We start from the raw sequence: 19,548 nt of genomic DNA, 5'->3' as shown, positions 1-19,548 counted from the left end.
TTGGCGGTCAATGCATGGCTGCCAATATCGCTGGACAGCGTTTTTGCCGCTGGATGTGTTAATGTGCCCTTCAGCAAGGCACTGAACGCCAAATTACCCACCCCCCCCCCGCTACGACTCCCCCAGTAGTTATTGTAAATAATTGTGTGTATAATCCCCCCCCCCTCAACTTGCCTGGTTAAATAAGGGGTTAACATGCAGCCTGTGTTCACAGTGGGGCATGGTGGCCGCACCAACATGTAGTTTGAGCAACTCGCTTTTGGTCGCTTTAAAGCATCATTAAAGAAGTGGGGCCTGGCAGACAGCGCTGCATGTGAGTGTGGAGACCCTGAGCAGACTGTTGACCACATCCTGACCATCTGCCCCCTATACAGAGCACCCTCGGAAGCCAGCCTCTTTGACGTGGGACCAGAGTTAAGGGCATGGCTACAAGATACGGAGTTGGACCTCTGACGTTACACGAAAGAAGATGGTCATTATTCCACAATGCATTTATTTTTTTCTTCTGACATTTAAAAATAGTATTTACTAAACATAAGCAGACAAGACTGTGCATAGTTGCACTTCTGTACACTGTTTTTTGTACCTTGACACCATAAATAAAAATCTATAAACACTTGCTCAGTAAAAATTCTGTTTCAAGATCCTTACACACAAAATAATTGAATTTGTACAACTTTTACAAAGTGGCCCCGCCCACTCCCACCCCACCCACACAGATTTACATTCCAGTTAATCGTCTTACAGCAAAACATCCCAAATGGATCCGACTCCAGAGGTTCCACACTCGGCCTGTTGCCGGTTAGCTCACTGTACACAGAACCCGCTCACGGTTAGCTCACGGTACACGGAACCCGCTCACGGTTAGCTCACTGTACACAGAACCCGCTCACGGTTAGCTCACTGTACACAGAACCCGCTCACGGTTAGCTCACTGTACACAGACCCCGCTCAGCGTCAGAGGAAAACACAACACACATGGGATTCTCTTACACTGTGCTGCTACTGCATCAAACAAGGCTCAGATGAATACTGTGTTGTGTTTTAAACAGGTGGATCAAACTATTTGGCAACATGAGTCCGGACACAATGCAATGAATTCCTTAGGACAGAAACGTATGTATACATCTAAATAAAAACGAGAAAAAAAAAACACATACACTTCAGTATTCGATAGTGTTACACCACACTGGCTACATGTGAATGCACTCTTACAGCCTCACAAATGTCCAACAGAATCTCCAGCATAAGGCCCGATTCATTTAGAAATTACTTTTAATTTGAAGTAGACCCCCCTGGTTGGGTTCCTGTGGCGCTGGTCTCCAGACTGCAGGCCCTGGCAGCAGTGTTACTGGCTTCAGCGTTTAGCAGAATCTGAAAAGCTAAAAAAAAAAAAAAAAAAAAAGACAAGAGGATGGACCTTTTTCTCTCCTCTTTCTCAGATATGAGATGGACCCATCGGACAACATAGGAAAGAAGTAGAAATGATATCATTTAGCAAAAATAGCACACATTTATTGCTCTAAAATCTTTTACTGTTGCAATGATATATGGAGATGCTTAAGAGTGCAATAAGTTACTTTGTAAACGGTTACTAAACCCTACAAGCAGAAAGTGGCTGATTCTATTAGGCTTAATTATTTTGACGAGAGATAATTTCAAAAGCCCCCCCCCCCCCCCCCCCCCTTTAATCCCAGTGGGACATTAAGAGGGCAGGTCTTTCTAGTCCCATCTCCAATTAGTGTCAAATCCTTTAACGCTCACAAATCATCACTTCTGCGCCCAAGTCTCGCCTCAAATCCAGCCGATAGAAATACAAACGCAAACCTTATTGTGTGCAAAAATGGGACGACATCGTTCCACAAAGCCACTGGAAGAGACGGACAGTCGGACACAGTACCTGCGTCACATGATGTTTATGTTTTTGATTCATAGTGGGGGGGGGGGGGGGACCTCTGAGCCGGACGTAATATACAGGCGTCGCCCCCAAACACATCTGGCTCACTGTTTTAAGTGACAACAGAGGGAATGACCCCACAATCTTAAACAATGCACATACATTTCTTGTAAAAAAGAAAAAAAATAAAAGGCTAAAGAATACATCCAAACAAGGAATATAAGTAGGGCTGCAACGATTAGTCGACATAATCGACGACGTGGATCATAAAAACTTGTCGACGACGAATTTTTGCGTCGATGCGTCGTATACATTTTTTTAACTTTTTTTTGCACCACCTATCTTTGTGAAAGTGGCTTCTCAGCTCTGGTCCAGCTGAAGACGGAGCAGAGGAACAGATTGGACATTGAGCATGACCTCAGAGTTGCTTTGTCTACCATCACCCCAGACTCTTGTCAGGAGCAAACAACATCCCCAGTTATCCCATTAGTTCCCTGGGATGTTAAGCTAAGAAGTCTGCTAAGAAGGATATATTATTTATTATTATTATTATTATTATTATTATTATTATTATTATTATTATTATTATTATTATTCTTTTATTTTATTTCATTTTGTTTTTAGCCCTAGTTGCACTTTTGTTGCAACCCCAGTTATCCCATTAGTTCCCCCAAACTTACTGTAGGTCTTTTATGTTAAGCTAAGAAGTCTGCTAAGAGCCCGGAAAAGGAGCCGCGCCCACAGGAAGCAGAGGTGGAGGGTGTGACAGAAATAATCGTTAGATTAGTTGACTAATCGAAAAAATTATCAACAGATTAGTCGACTACCAAAATAATCGTTAGTTGCAGCCCTAAATATAAGCATGATTTTTTTTTCTTCTTTTCTTCCCCTAGAACTAGTATCACTATATCCATATCTCTAGGAGGTGCGTGCCTTCACACGGAAACCAAAGGCCCTGTTTCCTGAAGCCTACAAACATGCGTTATTTGGAAAAGCCAGTTCCAAAAAAAAGCATCTTTATTTGACGTGGCACTTAAAAAAAAAAAGAAAAAAAAAAAAAAAAAAAAAAATCACAAGCTGATAACAAGTCTCAATCAATCAATCAATCATCCTGTGGACTTTACCCTCAAACTTGAGCATGACGGTTTCGAAGTGCGTTTGGCCTTTTTGACGAAATACAGTAAATGTTACGTTTGGTTCTTTAGAAGGTGTATGGTGCGGTTGTGGTTTTCCCACGCCAGTAACAATTACAACCATTAACCCCGTCTTCTAACGCAACTCACAACAGTCATTCGTGGCTCGATGCCAAGACAAAATTCATCAGCCATTATCAGATGGTAAGGTGCATGTCATTTCTGTAAAAAAAAAGAAAAAAGAGAATAATACACCAATATTAAATGCAATAGCCGCATTTAGAGGATATGGTTTAATCCACCAACACCCCTGCAATTAGAGGATATGGTTTAATCCACCAACACCCCTGCATTTAGAGGATATGGTTTAATCCACCAACACCCCTGCAATTAGAGGATATGGTTTAATCCACCAACACCCCTGCATTTAGAGGATATGGTTTAATCCACCAACACCCCTGCAATTAGAGGATATGGTTTAATCCACCAACACCAGAAAATGACTGCTTTAGTTCAATCCATCCCATACAGTCTGTAGCAAAGTAATAAATAAACAAAGATACGCAGCTAAGCTGTTAGAAAGCGACATTTAGGGAGATAGAGGTAAGGTGCATGTCATTTCTGTAAAAAAAAAGAAAAAATAGAATAATACACCAATATTAAATGCAATAGCCGCATTTAGAGGATATGGTTTAATCCACCAACACCCCTGCAATTAGAGGATATGGTTTAATCCACCAACACCCCTGCATTTAGAGGATATGGTTTAATCCACCAACACCCCTGCAATTAGAGGATATGGTTTAATCCACCAACACCAGAAAATGACTGCTTTAGTTCAATCCATCCCATACAGTCTGTAGCAAAGTAATAAATAAACAAAGATACGCAGCTAAGCTGTTAGAAAGCGACATTTAGGGAGATAGAGAGAGAGGGGGGGGTGGGGGGGGGTCGTGAGTCGGTCAAGACACTGGCCTTTTCATGATTGCAGCGTCTCGCATCTCAATCCTGCAACAGCAGCACCTGTCTTCAGTCTCTTTAGCTCGTAGTGCGCTTTGAAGAAGTGCTGCAGGGGGGGAGGGGCCTGGGGGGGAGGGGCGGAGTCTAGACCACATACTGGTGGTTCCCGCCGTAGTTCGTGGTGTAGGCCTGCCGGCTGTACTGGAAGTGGTCGGTGAGGACACTGTTCCTGGCCAGCTGTGGCTGCGGCTCCGAGTCGTGGGAGAAAGGCACTGAACCGTTGGGCTGCTGAGTCTTCTCCAGGCCAGGGCTCTCGAAGGACATCAGGTCCTGCTTGGAGCTGGGCAGCAGCTTGGCCTCCTTGTTGTCATCGTACTTCGCCTGTTAGAGGAGAGACACGGGTTTAGAGGAGAGACACAGGTTTAGAGGAGAGACACAGGTTTAGAGGAGAGAGACAGGTTTAGAGGAGAGACACAGGTTTAGAGGAGAGACACGGGTTTAGAGGAGAGACACAGGTTTAGAGGAGAGACACAGGTTTAGAGGAGAGACACATGTTTAGAGGAGAGACACAGGTTTAGAGGAGAGACACATGTTTAGAGGAGAGACACAGGTTTAGAGAGACACAGGTTTAGAGGAGAGACACAGGTTTAGAGGAGAGACACAGGTTTAGAGGAGAGACACAGGTTTAGAGGAGAGACACAGGTTTAGAGGAGAGAGACAGGTTTAGAGGAGAGACACAGGTTTAGAGGAGAGACAGGTTTAGAGGAGAGAGACAGGTTTAGAGGAGAGAGACAGGTTTAGAGGAGAGACACAGGTTTAGAGGAGAGACACAGGTTTAGAGGAGAGACAGGTTTAGAGGAGATACAGGTTTAGAGGAGAGACTGGTTTAGAGGAGAGAGACAGGTTTAGAGGAGAGAGACAGGTTTAGAGGAGAGAGACAGGTTTAGAGGAGATACAGGTTTAGAGGAGAGACTGGTTTAGAGGAGAGACACAGGTTTAGAGGAGAGAGACAGGTTTAGAGGAGAGACACGGGTTTAGAGGAGAGACAGGTTTAGAGGAGAGACAGGTTTAGAGGAGAGACAGGTTTAGAGGAGAGACACAGGTTTAGAGGAGACACAGGTTTAGAGGAGAGACACAGGTTTAGAGGAGACACAGGTTTAGAGGAGAGAAAGGTTTAGAGGAGAGACACAGGTTTAGAGGAGAGACACAGGTTTAGAGGAGAGACACAGGTTTAGAGGAGAGACACAGGTTTAGAGGAGAGACACAGGTTTAGAGGAGAGACACAGGTTTAGAGGAGAGACACAGGTTTAGAGGAGAGACACAGGTTTAGAGGAGAGACACAGGTTTAGAGGAGAGACACAGGTTTAGAGGAGACACAGGTTTAGAGGAGAGACACAGGTTTAGAGGAGAGACACAGGTTTAGAGGAGAGACACAGGTTTAGAGGAGAGACACAGGTTTAGAGGAGAGACACAGGTTTAGAGGAGAGACACAGGTTTAGAGGAGAGACACAGGTTTAGAGGAGAGACACAGGTTTAGAGGAGAGACACAGGTTTAGAGGAGAGACACAGGTTTAGAGGAGAGACACAGGTTTAGAGGAGAGACACAGGTTTAGAGGAGAGAGACAGGTTTAGAGGAGAGACACAGGTTTAGAGGAGAGACACAGGTTTAGAGGAGAGACACAGGTTTAGAGGAGAGACACAGGTTTAGAGGAGAGACACAGGTTTAGAGGAGAGACAGGTTTAGAGGAGAGACACAGGTTTAGAGGAGAGACACAGGTTTAGAGGAGAGACACAGGTTTAGAGGAGAGACACAGGTTTAGAGGAGAGACAGGTTTAGAGGAGAGACAGGTTTAGAGGAGAGACACAGGTTTAGAGGAGAGACACAGGTTTAGAGGAGAGAGACAGGTTTAGAGGAGACAGGTTTAGAGGAGACACAGGTTTAGAGGAGAGAGACAGGTTTAGAGGAGAGACACAGGTTTAGAGGAGAGACACAGGTTTAGAGGAGAGACACAGGTTTAGAGGAGAGACTGGTTTAGAGGAGAGACACAGGTTTAGAGGAGAGACACAGGTTTAGAGGAGAGAGACAGGTTTAGAGGAGAGACACAGGTTTAGAGGAGAGACACAGGTTTAGAGGAGAGACACAGGTTTAGAGGAGAGACACAGGTTTAGAGGAGAGACACAGGTTTAGAGGAGACACAGGTTTAGAGGAGAGAGACAGGTTTAGAGGAGAGAGACAGGTTTAGAGGAGAGACAGGTTTAGAGGAGAGACACAGGTTTAGAGGAGAGACACAGGTTTAGAGGAGAGAGACAGGTTTAGAGGAGAGAGACAGGTTTAGAGGAGAGACACAGGTTTAGAGGAGAGACACAGGTTTAGAGGAGAGACACAGGTTTAGAGGAGAGACACAGGTTTAGAGGAGAGAGACAGGTTTAGAGGAGAGAGACAGGTTTAGAGGAGAGAGACAGGTTTAGAGGAGAGAGACAGGTTTAGAGGAGAGACACAGGTTTAGAGGAGAGAGACAGGTTTAGAGGAGAGACACAGGTTTAGAGGAGAGACACAGGTTTAGAGGAGAGACAGGTTTAGAGGAGAGACACAGGTTTAGAGGAGAGACACAGGTTTAGAGGAGAGACACAGGTTTAGAGGAGACAGGTTTAGAGGAGAGACACAGGTTTAGAGGAGAGACACAGGTTTAGAGGAGAGACACAGGTTTAGAGGAGAGACAGGTTTAGAGGAGAGACACAGGTTTAGAGGAGAGACACAGGTTTAGAGGAGAGACACAGGTTTAGAGGAGAGACTGGTTTAGAGGAGAGAGACAGGTTTAGAGGAGAGACACAGGTTTAGAGGAGAGAGACAGGTTTAGAGGAGAGAGACAGGTTTAGAGGAGAGAGACAGGTTTAGAGGAGAGAGACAGGTTTAGAGGAGAGAGACAGGTTTAGAGGAGAGACAGGTTTAGAGGAGAGAGACACAGGTTTAGAGGAGAGAGACAGGTTTAGAGGAGAGAGACAAGTTTAGAGGAGAGACACAGGTTTAGAGGAGAGACAGGTTTAGAGGAGACACAGGTTTAGAGGAGAGACACAGGTTTAGAGGAGAGACACAGGTTTAGAGGAGAGACAGGTTTAGAGGAGACACAGGTTTAGAGGAGAGACACAGGTTTAGAGGAGAGACAGGTTTAGAGGAGAGAGACAGGTTTAGAGGAGAGAGACAGGTTTAGAGGAGAGACACAGGTTTAGAGGAGAGACACAGGTTTAGAGGAGAGACACAGGTTTAGAGGAGAGAGACAGGTTTAGAGGAGAGACACAGGTTTAGAGGAGAGACACAGGTTTAGAGGAGAGACACAGGTTTAGAGGAGAGACAGGTTTAGAGGAGACACAGGTTTAGAGGAGACACAGGTTTAGAGGAGAGACACAGGTTTAGAGGAGAGACACAGGTTTAGAGGAGAGACACAGGTTTAGAGGAGAGACACAGGTTTAGAGGAGAGAGACAGGTTTAGAGGAGAGAGACAGGTTTAGAGGAGAGAGACAGGTTTAGAGGAGACACAGGTTTAGAGGAGAGACACAGGTTTAGAGGAGAGACACAGGTTTAGAGGAGAGACACAGGTTTAGAGGAGAGACACAGGTTTAGAGGAGAGACACAGGTTTAGAGGAGAGACACAGGTTTAGAGGAGAGACACAGGTTTAGAGGAGAGACACAGGTTTAGAGGAGAGACAGGTTTAGAGGAGAGACAGGTTTAGAGGAGAGAGACACAGGTTTAGAGGAGAGAGACAGGTTTAGAGGAGAGAGACAAGTTTAGAGGAGAGACACAGGTTTAGAGGAGAGACAGGTTTAGAGGAGACACAGGTTTAGAGGAGAGACACAGGTTTAGAGGAGAGACACAGGTTTAGAGGAGAGACAGGTTTAGAGGAGAGACACAGGTTTAGAGGAGAGACACAGGTTTAGAGGAGAGACACAGGTTTAGAGGAGAGACTGGTTTAGAGGAGAGAGACAGGTTTAGAGGAGAGACACAGGTTTAGAGGAGAGACACAGGTTTAGAGGAGAGACACAGGTTTAGAGGAGAGACACAGGTTTAGAGGAGAGACACAGGTTTAGAGGAGAGACACAGGTTTAGAGGAGACACAGGTTTAGAGGAGAGAGACAGGTTTAGAGGAGAGAGACAGGTTTAGAGGAGAGACAGGTTTAGAGGAGAGACACAGGTTTAGAGGAGAGACACAGGTTTAGAGGAGAGAGACAGGTTTAGAGGAGAGAGACAGGTTTAGAGGAGAGACACAGGTTTAGAGGAGAGACACAGGTTTAGAGGAGAGACACAGGTTTAGAGGAGAGACACAGGTTTAGAGGAGAGACACAGGTTTAGAGGAGAGAGACAGGTTTAGAGGAGAGAGACAGGTTTAGAGGAGAGAGACAGGTTTAGAGGAGAGAGACAGGTTTAGAGGAGAGACACAGGTTTAGAGGAGAGAGACAGGTTTAGAGGAGAGACACAGGTTTAGAGGAGAGACACAGGTTTAGAGGAGAGACAGGTTTAGAGGAGAGACACAGGTTTAGAGGAGAGACACAGGTTTAGAGGAGAGACACAGGTTTAGAGGAGAGACAGGTTTAGAGGAGAGACACAGGTTTAGAGGAGAGACACAGGTTTAGAGGAGAGACACAGGTTTAGAGGAGAGACAGGTTTAGAGGAGAGACACAGGTTTAGAGGAGAGACACAGGTTTAGAGGAGAGACACAGGTTTAGAGGAGAGACTGGTTTAGAGGAGAGAGACAGGTTTAGAGGAGAGACACAGGTTTAGAGGAGAGAGACAGGTTTAGAGGAGAGAGACAGGTTTAGAGGAGAGAGACAGGTTTAGAGGAGAGAGACAGGTTTAGAGGAGAGACACAGGTTTAGAGGAGAGAGACAGGTTTAGAGGAGAGACAGGTTTAGAGGAGAGAGACACAGGTTTAGAGGAGAGAGACAGGTTTAGAGGAGAGAGACAAGTTTAGAGGAGAGACACAGGTTTAGAGGAGAGACAGGTTTAGAGGAGACACAGGTTTAGAGGAGAGACACAGGTTTAGAGGAGAGACACAGGTTTAGAGGAGAGACAGGTTTAGAGGAGACACAGGTTTAGAGGAGAGACACAGGTTTAGAGGAGAGACAGGTTTAGAGGAGAGAGACAGGTTTAGAGGAGAGACACAGGTTTAGAGGAGAGACACAGGTTTAGAGGAGAGACACAGGTTTAGAGGAGAGAGACAGGTTTAGAGGAGAGACACAGGTTTAGAGGAGAGACACAGGTTTAGAGGAGAGACACAGGTTTAGAGGAGAGACAGGTTTAGAGGAGACACAGGTTTAGAGGAGACACAGGTTTAGAGGAGAGACACAGGTTTAGAGGAGAGACACAGGTTTAGAGGAGAGACACAGGTTTAGAGGAGAGACACAGGTTTAGAGGAGAGAGACAGGTTTAGAGGAGAGAGACAGGTTTAGAGGAGAGAGACAGGTTTAGAGGAGACACAGGTTTAGAGGAGAGACACAGGTTTAGAGGAGAGACACAGGTTTAGAGGAGAGACACAGGTTTAGAGGAGAGACACAGGTTTAGAGGAGAGACACAGGTTTAGAGGAGAGACACAGGTTTAGAGGAGAGACACAGGTTTAGAGGAGAGACACAGGTTTAGAGGAGACACAGGTTTAGAGGAGACACACAGGTTTAGAGGAGACACAGGTTTAGAGGAGAGACACAGGTTTAGAGGAGAGACAGGTTTAGAGGAGAGACACAGGTTTAGAGGAGACACAGGTTTAGAGGAGAGACACAGGTTTAGAGGAGAGACACAGGTTTAGAGGAGAGACACAGGTTTAGAGGAGAGACACAGGTTTAGAGGAGAGACACAGGTTTAGAGGAGAGACACAGGTTTAGAGGAGAGACACAGGTTTAGAGGAGAGACACAGGTTTAGAGGAGAGACACAGGTTTAGAGGAGAGACACAGGTTTAGAGGAGAGACACAGGTTTAGAGGAGAGACACAGGTTTAGAGGAGAGACAGGTTTAGAGGAGAGACACAGGTTTAGAGGAGAGACACAGGTTTAGAGGAGAGACACAGGTTTAGAGGAGAGACACAGGTTTAGAGGAGAGACACAGGTTTAGAGGAGAGAGACAGGTTTAGAGGAGAGAGACACAGGTTTAGAGGAGAGAGACAGGTTTAGAGGAGAGACACAGGTTTAGAGGAGAGACAGGTTTAGAGGAGAGACACAGGTTTAGAGGAGAGACACAGGTTTAGAGGAGAGACACAGGTTTAGAGGAGAGACACAGGTTTAGAGGAGACACAGGTTTAGAGGAGAGACACAGGTTTAGAGAGACACAGGTTTAGAGGAGAGACACAGGTTTAGAGGAGAGACACAGGTTTAGAGGAGAGACAGGTTTAGAGGAGAGACACAGGTTTAGAGGAGAGACACAGGTTTAGAGGAGAGACACAGGTTTAGAGGAGAGACACAGGTTTAGAGGAGAGACACAGGTTTAGAGGAGAGACACAGGTTTAGAGGAGAGACACAGGTTTAGAGGAGAGACACAGGTTTAGAGGAGAGACACAGGTTTAGAGGAGAGACACAGGTTTAGAGGAGAGAGACGGGTTTAGAGGAGAGACAGGTTTAGAGGAGACAGGTTTAGAGAGACACAGGTTTAGAGGAGAGACACAGGTTTAGAGGAGAGACACAGGTTTAGAGGAGAGACACAGGTTTAGAGGAGAGACACAGGTTTAGAGGAGAGAGACAGGTTTAGAGGAGACAGGTTTAGAGAGACACAAGTTTAGAGGAGAGACACAGGTTTAGAGGAGAGAGACACAGGTTTAGAGGAGAGACACAGGTTTAGAGGAGAGAGACAGGTTTAGAGGAGAGACAGGTTTAGAGGAGAGACACAGGTTTAGAGGAGAGACACAGGTTTAGAGGAGAGACACAGGTTTAGAGGAGAGACACAGGTTTAGAGGAGAGACACAGGTTTAGAGCAGAAACAACACGTGGGATTGCTATTTTCTTCCCCCCCCCCCCCCCCCCCCCCACTTTTTCCTCCTCTTTTTACATTTTTCTCCAATCCCAATTTACTCTCGTGCCAATTCTCCCCTCCCCTGTCTTGAACGTTGCTCGCATATGCCCCACACTGGCCGGTTGTAGGGAGGATAGAAGCCTTGCATCACGTGTCCCCTCCGATACACGAGGAGGCAGCCTGTCACATCTTTTCACCTGCCAGCGCGGACTCTCATTGGCGAGGTGTAACGTGTGGGAGGCTCACACTACCCCCGCCATTTCCTGTCTCTGCTGTGCAGGCGCCCCCCAACCTACCTGTAGGGGTCGCTGTCCACAACGTCCAGATTACCACCCACCGACTTCCACCCGCTGACTCTGCCAATTGAGTTGGTATGACGGCCGGCCCAAGCCGGAGGCAACGCAGACTGGGATTGCTATTTTCTTGACCCATTTATTTATTTTTGACCTGCTGATTCCGATAAGGACTATAATTGACAACATGCACAAACCTTTTTGCTGACTACTAAATTGCTAGAGGGCTTTTAATTTGAAATGGACACCGGAAGTGGTGACTCGTTCTTTTACAGACCGGACGTCTCATTGTCGTTATAAATGCACTTTGCATCGAAAAACAGAGTGCAAGACACGGAGTTTAAGTAAGCACACGAAAACTCTACCAGAACCTCAAATATGATCCTGGGTAAAATAATTATAGCGCTATACTACATCACAGCGTTAAGAAAAACACGGCAACATAATGCGAGTTGCACTGACTGTCTTCTCCAGAGTCAGCCAAGAAGATAAGACTCTTCCTCTCTGTGCGTTCAGTACAAAGCTATCCGGCTGCAAGTTAGACTAGCTTAGCACAAATTAATGGAAGCAAATCTGGACCACTAGCTTAGCTTAAAACTCGGGGAGAAATGTTTTTGGCCAACAGCGAGGCTAGCTGGTCCATATCCGGTGCCATTGATTTATTCTGAGCTAGGCTAGCTGGCAGCCGGATAGCTTTCTACTGAGGAGGAGGGAATCGGTATCAATCTTCTTGTCTGATTGTAGAGAAGACAGTAGGCGCATTTCCCATAATGTTGGCATGTTCCTTTAACACCAACCAGCTCATGAACTGGCACTATGGTCTATAAGGAGCCACCAGGGACCTTGTTGTACAAGAAGACTGGTCTATAAGGAGCCACCAGGGCTTACCTTGTTGTAGAGGAAGACTCCCACGATGGCCGTCATCATGCCCATCACGTTGGTGGAGGAGACAGGGTTGCGCAGCATCAGCAGCGAGATGCTGATGACCATGATCCTCTTGGTGGCGTTGGCCACGGCGTAGCTGAGCGGGCTGACCAGGTTGAGGACGCTGAAGGCGATGACGTTCTGGGCGAAGTTACAGAAGCCGCTGATCAAGAGCAGGAAGAAGGTGGAGGTCCAGCCGGTCATGTCTGACTGGTGAGAGGACAGGAGAACAGACACACAGTCAGGTGTGTTGAGGTGAACACACTACAGACACCATGTCTGACTGGTGAGAGGAGACAGGAGAACAGACACACAGTCAGGTGTGTTGAGGTGAACACACTACAGACATCATGTCTGACTGGTGAGAGGAGACAGGAGAACAGACACACAGTCAGGTGTGTTGAGGTGAACACACTACAGACATCATGTCTGACTGGTGAGAGGACAGGAGAACAGACACACAGTCAGGTGTGTTGAGGTGAACACACTACAGACATCATGTCTGACTGGTGAGAGGAGACAGGAGAACAGACACACAGTCAGGTGTGTTGAGGTGAACACACTACAGACATCATGTCTGACTGGTGAGAGGAGACAGGAGAACAGACACACAGTCAGGTGTGTTGAGGTGAACACACTACAGACATCATGTCTGACTGGTGAGAGGACAGGAGAACAGACACACAGTCAGGTGTGTTGAGGTGAACACACTACAGACATCATGTCTGACTGGTGAGAGGACAGGAGAACAGACACACAGTCAGGTGTGTTGAGGTGAACACACTACAGACATCATGTCTGACTGGTGAGAGGAGACAGGAGAACAGACACACAGTCAGGTGTGTTGAGGTGAACACACTACAGACATCATGTCTGACTGGTGAGAGGAGACAGGAGAACAGACACACAGTCAGGTGTGTTGAGGTGAACACACTACAGACACCATGTCTGACTGGTGAGAGGAGACAGGAGAACAGACACACAGTCAGGTGTGTTGAGGTGAACACACTACAGACATCATGTCTGACTGGTGAGAGGACAGGAGAACAGACACACAGTCAGGTGTGTTGAGGTGAACACACTACAGACATCATGTCTGACTGGTGAGAGGAGACAGGAGAACAGACACACAGTCAGGTGTGTTGAGGTGAACACACTACAGACATCATGTCTGACTGGTGAGAGGAGACAGGAGAACAGACACACAGTCAGGTGTGTTGAGGTGAACACACTACAGACATCATGTCTGACTGGTGAGAGGAGACAGGAGAACAGACACACAGTCAGGTGTGTTGAGGTGAACACACTACAGACATCATGTCTGACTGGTGAGAGGAGACAGGAGAACAGACACACAGTCAGGTGTGTTGAGGTGAACACACTACAGACATCATGTCTGACTGGTGAGAGGACAGGAGAACAGACACACAGTCAGGTGTGTTGAGGTGAACACACTACAGACATCATGTCTGACTGGTGAGAGGAGACAGGAGAACAGACACACAGTCAGGTGTGTTGAGGTGAACACACTACAGACATCATGTCTGACTGGTGAGAGGAGACAGGAGAACAGACACACAGTCAGGTGTGTTGAGGTGAACACACTACAGACATCATGTCTGACTGGTGAGAGGAGACAGGAGAACAGACACACAGTCAGGTGTGTTGAGGTGAACACACTACAGACATCATGTCTGACTGGTGAGAGGAGACAGGAGAACAGACACACAGTCAGGTGTGTTGAGGTGAACACACTACAGACATCATGTCTGACTGGTGAGAGGAGACAGGAGAACAGACACACAGTCAGGTGTGTTGAGGTGAACACACTACAGACACCATGTCTGACTGGTGAGAGGACAGGAGAACAGACACACAGTCAGGTGTGTTGAGGTGAACACACTACAGACACCATGTCTGACTGGTGAGAGGAGACAGGAGAACAGACACACAGTCAGGTGTGTTGAGGTGAACACACTACAGACATCATGTCTGACTGGTGAGAGGACAGGAGAACAGACACACAGTCAGGTGTGTTGAGGTGAACACACTACAGACATCATGTCTGACTGGTGAGAGGAGACAGGAGAACAGACACACAGTCAGGTGTGTTGAGGTGAACACACTACAGACATCATGTCTGACTGGTGAGAGGACAGGAGAACAGACACACAGTCAGGTGTGTTGAGGTGAACACACTACAGACACCATGTCTGACTGGTGAGAGGACAGGAGAACAGACACACAGTCAGGTGTGTTGAGGTGAACACACTACAGACATCATGTCTGACTGGTGAGAGGAGACAGGAGAACAGACACACAGTCAGGTGTGTTGAGGTGAACACACTACAGACACCATGTCTGACTGGTGAGAGGAGACAGGAGAACAGACACACAGTCAGGTGTGTTGAGGTGAACACACTACAGACATCATGTCTGACTGGTGAGAGGACAGGAGAACAGACACACAGTCAGGTGTGTTGAGGTGAACACACTACAGACACCATGTCTGACTGGTGAGAGGAGACAGGAGAACAGACACACAGTCAGGTGTGTTGAGGTGAACACACTACAGACATCATGTCTGACTGGTGAGAGGAGACAGGAGAACAGACACACAGTCAGGTGTGTTGAGGTGAACACACTACAGACATCATGTCTGACTGGTGAGAGGAGACAGGAGAACAGACACACAGTCAGGTGTGTTGAGGTGAACACACTACAGACATCATGTCTGACTGGTGAGAGGAGACAGGAGAACAGACACACAGTCAGGTGTGTTGAGGTGAACACACTACAGACATCATGTCTGACTGGTGAGAGGAGACAGGAGAACAGACACACAGTCAGGTGTGTTGAGGTGAACACACTACAGACATCATGTCTGACTGGTGAGAGGAGACAGGAGAACAGACACACAGTCAGGTGTGTTGAGGTGAACACACTACAGACATCATGTCTGACTGGTGAGAGGACAGGAGAACAGACACACAGTCAGGTGTGTTGAGGTGAACACACTACAGACATCATGTCTGACTGGTGAGAGGACAGGAGAACAGACACACAGTCAGGTGTGTTGAGGTGAACACACTACAGACATCATGTCTGACTGGTGAGAGGAGACAGGAGAACAGACACACAGTCAGGTGTGTTGAGGTGAACACACTACAGACATCATGTCTGACTGGTGAGAGGACAGGAGAACAGACACACAGTCAGGTGTGTTGAGGTGAACACACTACAGACATCATGTCTGACTGGTGAGAGGAGACAGGAGAACAGACACACAGTCAGGTGTGTTGAGGTGAACACACTACAGACATCATGTCTGACTGGTGAGAGGAGACAGGAGAACAGACACACAGTCAGGTGTGTTGAGGTGAACACACTACAGACATCATGTCTGACTGGTGAGAGGAGACAGGAGAACAGACACACAGTCAGGTGTGTTGAGGTGAACACACTACAGACATCATGTCTGACTGGTGAGAGGAGACAGGAGAACAGACACACAGTCAGGTGTGTTGAGGTGAACACACTACAGACATCATGTCTGACTGGTGAGAGGACAGGAGAACAGACACACAGTCAGGTGTGTTGAGGTGAACACACTACAGACATCATGTCTGACTGGTGAGAGGAGACAGGAGAACAGACACACAGTCAGGTGTGTTGAGGTGAACACACTACAGACATCATGTCTGACTGGTGAGAGGAGACAGGAGAACAGACACACAGTCAGGTGTGTTGAGGTGAACACACTACAGACATCATGTCTGACTGGTGAGAGGAGACAGGAGAACAGACACACAGTCAGGTGTGTTGAGGTGAACACACTACAGACATCATGTCTGACTGGTGAGAGGACAGGAGAACAGACACACAGTCAGGTGTGTTGAGGTGAACACACTACAGACATCATGTCTGACTGGTGAGAGGAGACAGGAGAACAGACACACAGTCAGGTGTGTTGAGGTGAACACACTACAGACATCATGTCTGACTGGTGAGAGGAGACAGGAGAACAGACACACAGTCAGGTGTGTTGAGGTGAACACACTACAGACACCATGTCTGACTGGTGAGAGGACAGGAGAACAGACACACAGTCAGGTGTGTTGAGGTGAACACACTACAGACATCATGTCTGACTGGTGAGAGGACAGGAGAACAGACACACAGTCAGGTGTGTTGAGGTGAACACACTACAGACATCATGTCTGACTGGTGAGAGGAGACAGGAGAACAGACACACAGTCAGGTGTGTTGAGGTGAACACACTACAGACATCATGTCTGACTGGTGAGAGGACAGGAGAACAGACACACAGTCAGGTGTGTTGAGGTGAACACACTACAGACATCATGTCTGACTGGTGAGAGGAGACAGGAGAACAGACACACAGTCAGGTGGGTTGAGGTGAATGTAACACCGATTGATCTACCGTAAATCGATACTTGGTAGTACCGACGTAATTCGGTCGGCACCCTTAGAAGTCGAGAGTTGGTACCCAACCCGAATGATGGCTGGCTCCCTTTGACCCAGGTCTACTCACCATATCTCCAGCCACCAGGAAGGAGGACAGGTCCACCAGAATCCAGGTCGGCACCATGAAGATCACGGCGTTGAAGCCCAGGATGTTGAGGAGCCTCAGGTGGTGGATCCTGGTGTCTCGCAACACCTTTCAAAAAGGGGAAAAAACCACATCATCACTATTTTGCACCGTGACCCTTTAACCCTTTCACTGCCACACGACACAGCCGGTTAACCCTTTCACTGTGACAATACACAGAAGGTTAGCCCTTTACTATCACACAACCGACGGCGATGCTCCATCATTAGCAATGATGGAGCATCGCAGTGGGTTGTGTGATAGTAAAGGGTTAACCTTCTGTCGTGTGGCAGTGAAAGGGTTAAAACGGATAAGAGCAGTATCATTTGACCTAAACAGATATCTGGATAAGAGCAGTATCATTTTACCTAAACAGATATCTGGATAAGAGCAGTATCATTTGACCTAAAGGGATATCTGGATAAGAGCCGTATCATTTGACCTAAAGGGATATCTGGATAAGAGCAGTATCATTTTACCTAAAGGGATATCTGGATAAGAGCAGTATCATTTGACCTAAAGGGATATCTGGATAAGAGCCGTATCATTTGACCTAAACAGATATCTGGATAAGAGCAGTATCATTTGACCTAAAGGGATATCTGGATAAGAGCCGTATCATTTGACCTAAAGGGATATCTGGATAAGAGCAGTATCATTTGACCTATACAGATATCTGGATAAGAGCAGTATTGTAACTGAGGGGTACAATTCCCTGACTGTATTAATCAAGTATGGTATCATTAAACCACTACCGTCTTATGTACATTATACTGGCCATACCGTACACAAGTATATGATGAGAACTCCTCCACAATGATACGGTTTCCACACAAAGTTGTCTTTAAGTATTTATTGCAGCAAAAGGTACATAATATACTTTACTCTAGATGCGCTTATAAGGCAAAGGAATGTGCGTAGGCAAATCAATAATGAATGTCCATTCTCTGGTTACGCATGAAATAAGAATACAACCTGAATATTAGGAATTATATCTAGGGGATACTGGTAGGGGGGTTCCACCGGTTGTAAGCCAGCAGGGGGAGGCAATGCTCTAATGCAGTCGTGCCCAACCAGTCGATCGTGATCGACCGGTAGGTCGCGCGCTGGTTTCAAGTAGGCCGCGAGATTATTTTGGAAAATCATTTAATTTGATTTGATTTGGAGGGGAGGACAATACACGTTCGAGCAGTCCTGTGTATAAAAGGCAGCCTGCGCCAATCGATACCGTCTACATTCCGGACAGCGAGCTTCACCATAGGGATGCAAATTGATGCCTTTGTTTTCATGGAGTGGCATGAGTGGGGGTCGGGCCCATCACCTGGCAGGTACAGTATAAACGTGGCTCTGAGACCAGTCACTCGAAACTGCAAGATGAATGGAACACCACCAGCTAAAAAGAGGTTCATTCAGAGGACGCTCGTTTTCAACAACGCAAGCAAGACTTCACTGCCGCCGCCGCCAGGACCCTCCGACGAGCTGCGCCTGCCACCGCCGCCGCCAGGGAGCAGCTCCAACGCCGCCTCCGATGAGCTGCCGGATAGCACCAGCGTCAGCGCCGCAAGCAGAACCGGAGCAGCCAAAAGACCAAAAACATATCATTTCCATGAAGAGTGGGAGGAGGCTTACTTTTTTGTTTATTTCAACGCAAAGTCAGTATGTCTGATTTGTAAACAAACTGTGGCTGTGCCGAAAAAGGGTAATTTGGAGCGGCATTATACAACGATGCACAAGAAACACCGCGCGGATTTTCCTCCAAAAACAGTACTACGAAGAACAGCACTCCAGCAGCTGAAGTCTTCACTAGTGGGACAACAGTCCACTTTTACGAAGCCCAGCACCAAGGCAAAAGCTGCAACAATTGCTTCTTATCGTGTCAGTCACATTCTCGCTAAAAAGAAAAAATCCTTTAAAGACGGCGAATGTGTAAAAGAGGCATTGACTGCCGCTGCCGATTCACTCTTCGGTAATTCCAAGTATCACACAGAGATTATGGATGCTGTTAAAGACCTTCAGCTGTCACGTAATACTGTGACCCGGCGCTGTGAGGAAATGTCCCAAGATGTCCACCAGCAACTCATGAGGGACATTAATACATGCGAGTGTTATTCCCTGCAGTTCGATGAATCGACTGATATGGTAGATGTGGCACAGCTATGTATTTACATTAGAATGGCCTTTGACGACATGAGCGCAAAAGAAGAGCTGCTCACCATATTGCCTCTTAAAGGATACACTAAAGGTGAAGACATCTTTCAAGCCTTCATGGAGTTCGCTAAGCAGAGCAACCTACCCCTCCATAAACTCATCTCTATTACAACCGATGGGGCACCAGCCATGGTTGGCTGTAATAATGGGTTCATCGGACTGTGCAAAAAAAGCGACGCTTTCCCGGACTTCCTTAATTACCACTGCATAATTCACCAACAAGTGCTGTGTGCAAAGATTTTAAATATGAAGGACGTTATGGATATCGCTATGAAGATTGTGTGCTCTGTCAGGGCAAGGAGCCTACAGAGGAGGCTATTTCGTGCACATATGGAGGAGACGGGGGCGGAGCACACAGACCTGCTGCTGCACACAGATGTAAGGTGGCTGAGCAGAGGTAAATTTCTGGAGAGATTCAGCGAGTTGCTGCCTGAAATTAAAGAGTTTCTCAAGCTTGCTAAACATGCCGAATATACACATCTAGAGGACAACAACTGGCTTTTGAATTTGGCATTCATAACCGATATCACTGGC

At 46.9% G+C, this 19,548-nt stretch overlaps 1 protein-coding gene across 1 annotated transcript in view; it reads right to left on the bottom strand.

Moving 5' to 3' along the window:
* Positions 1–716: 716 nt before the first annotated feature.
* slc35e1 (solute carrier family 35 member E1) overlaps positions 717–19,548 on the bottom strand; it is a 66,433-nt gene continuing 47,601 nt past the window's right edge. Inside the window, exons 4-6 of the mRNA XM_084319331.1 lie at positions 16,750–16,875; positions 12,159–12,404; positions 717–4,371 (exon numbers count right to left, since the gene is read on the bottom strand). Coding sequence (XP_084175457.1) covers positions 4,135–4,371; positions 12,159–12,404; positions 16,750–16,875 — 609 coding nt within the window. The 3' untranslated portion in view covers positions 717–4,134. The remainder of the gene's footprint in view (positions 4,372–12,158; positions 12,405–16,749; positions 16,876–19,548) is intronic.

Source organism: Notolepis coatsorum (genome assembly GCF_963971535.1).
Source record: "Notolepis coatsorum genome assembly, chromosome: 7".
Lineage (NCBI taxonomy): Eukaryota > Metazoa > Chordata > Actinopteri > Aulopiformes > Paralepididae > Notolepis > Notolepis coatsorum.
The sequence above is the reverse complement of the archived record's forward strand: the minus strand, read 5'-3'. Positions and strand labels throughout refer to the sequence as shown.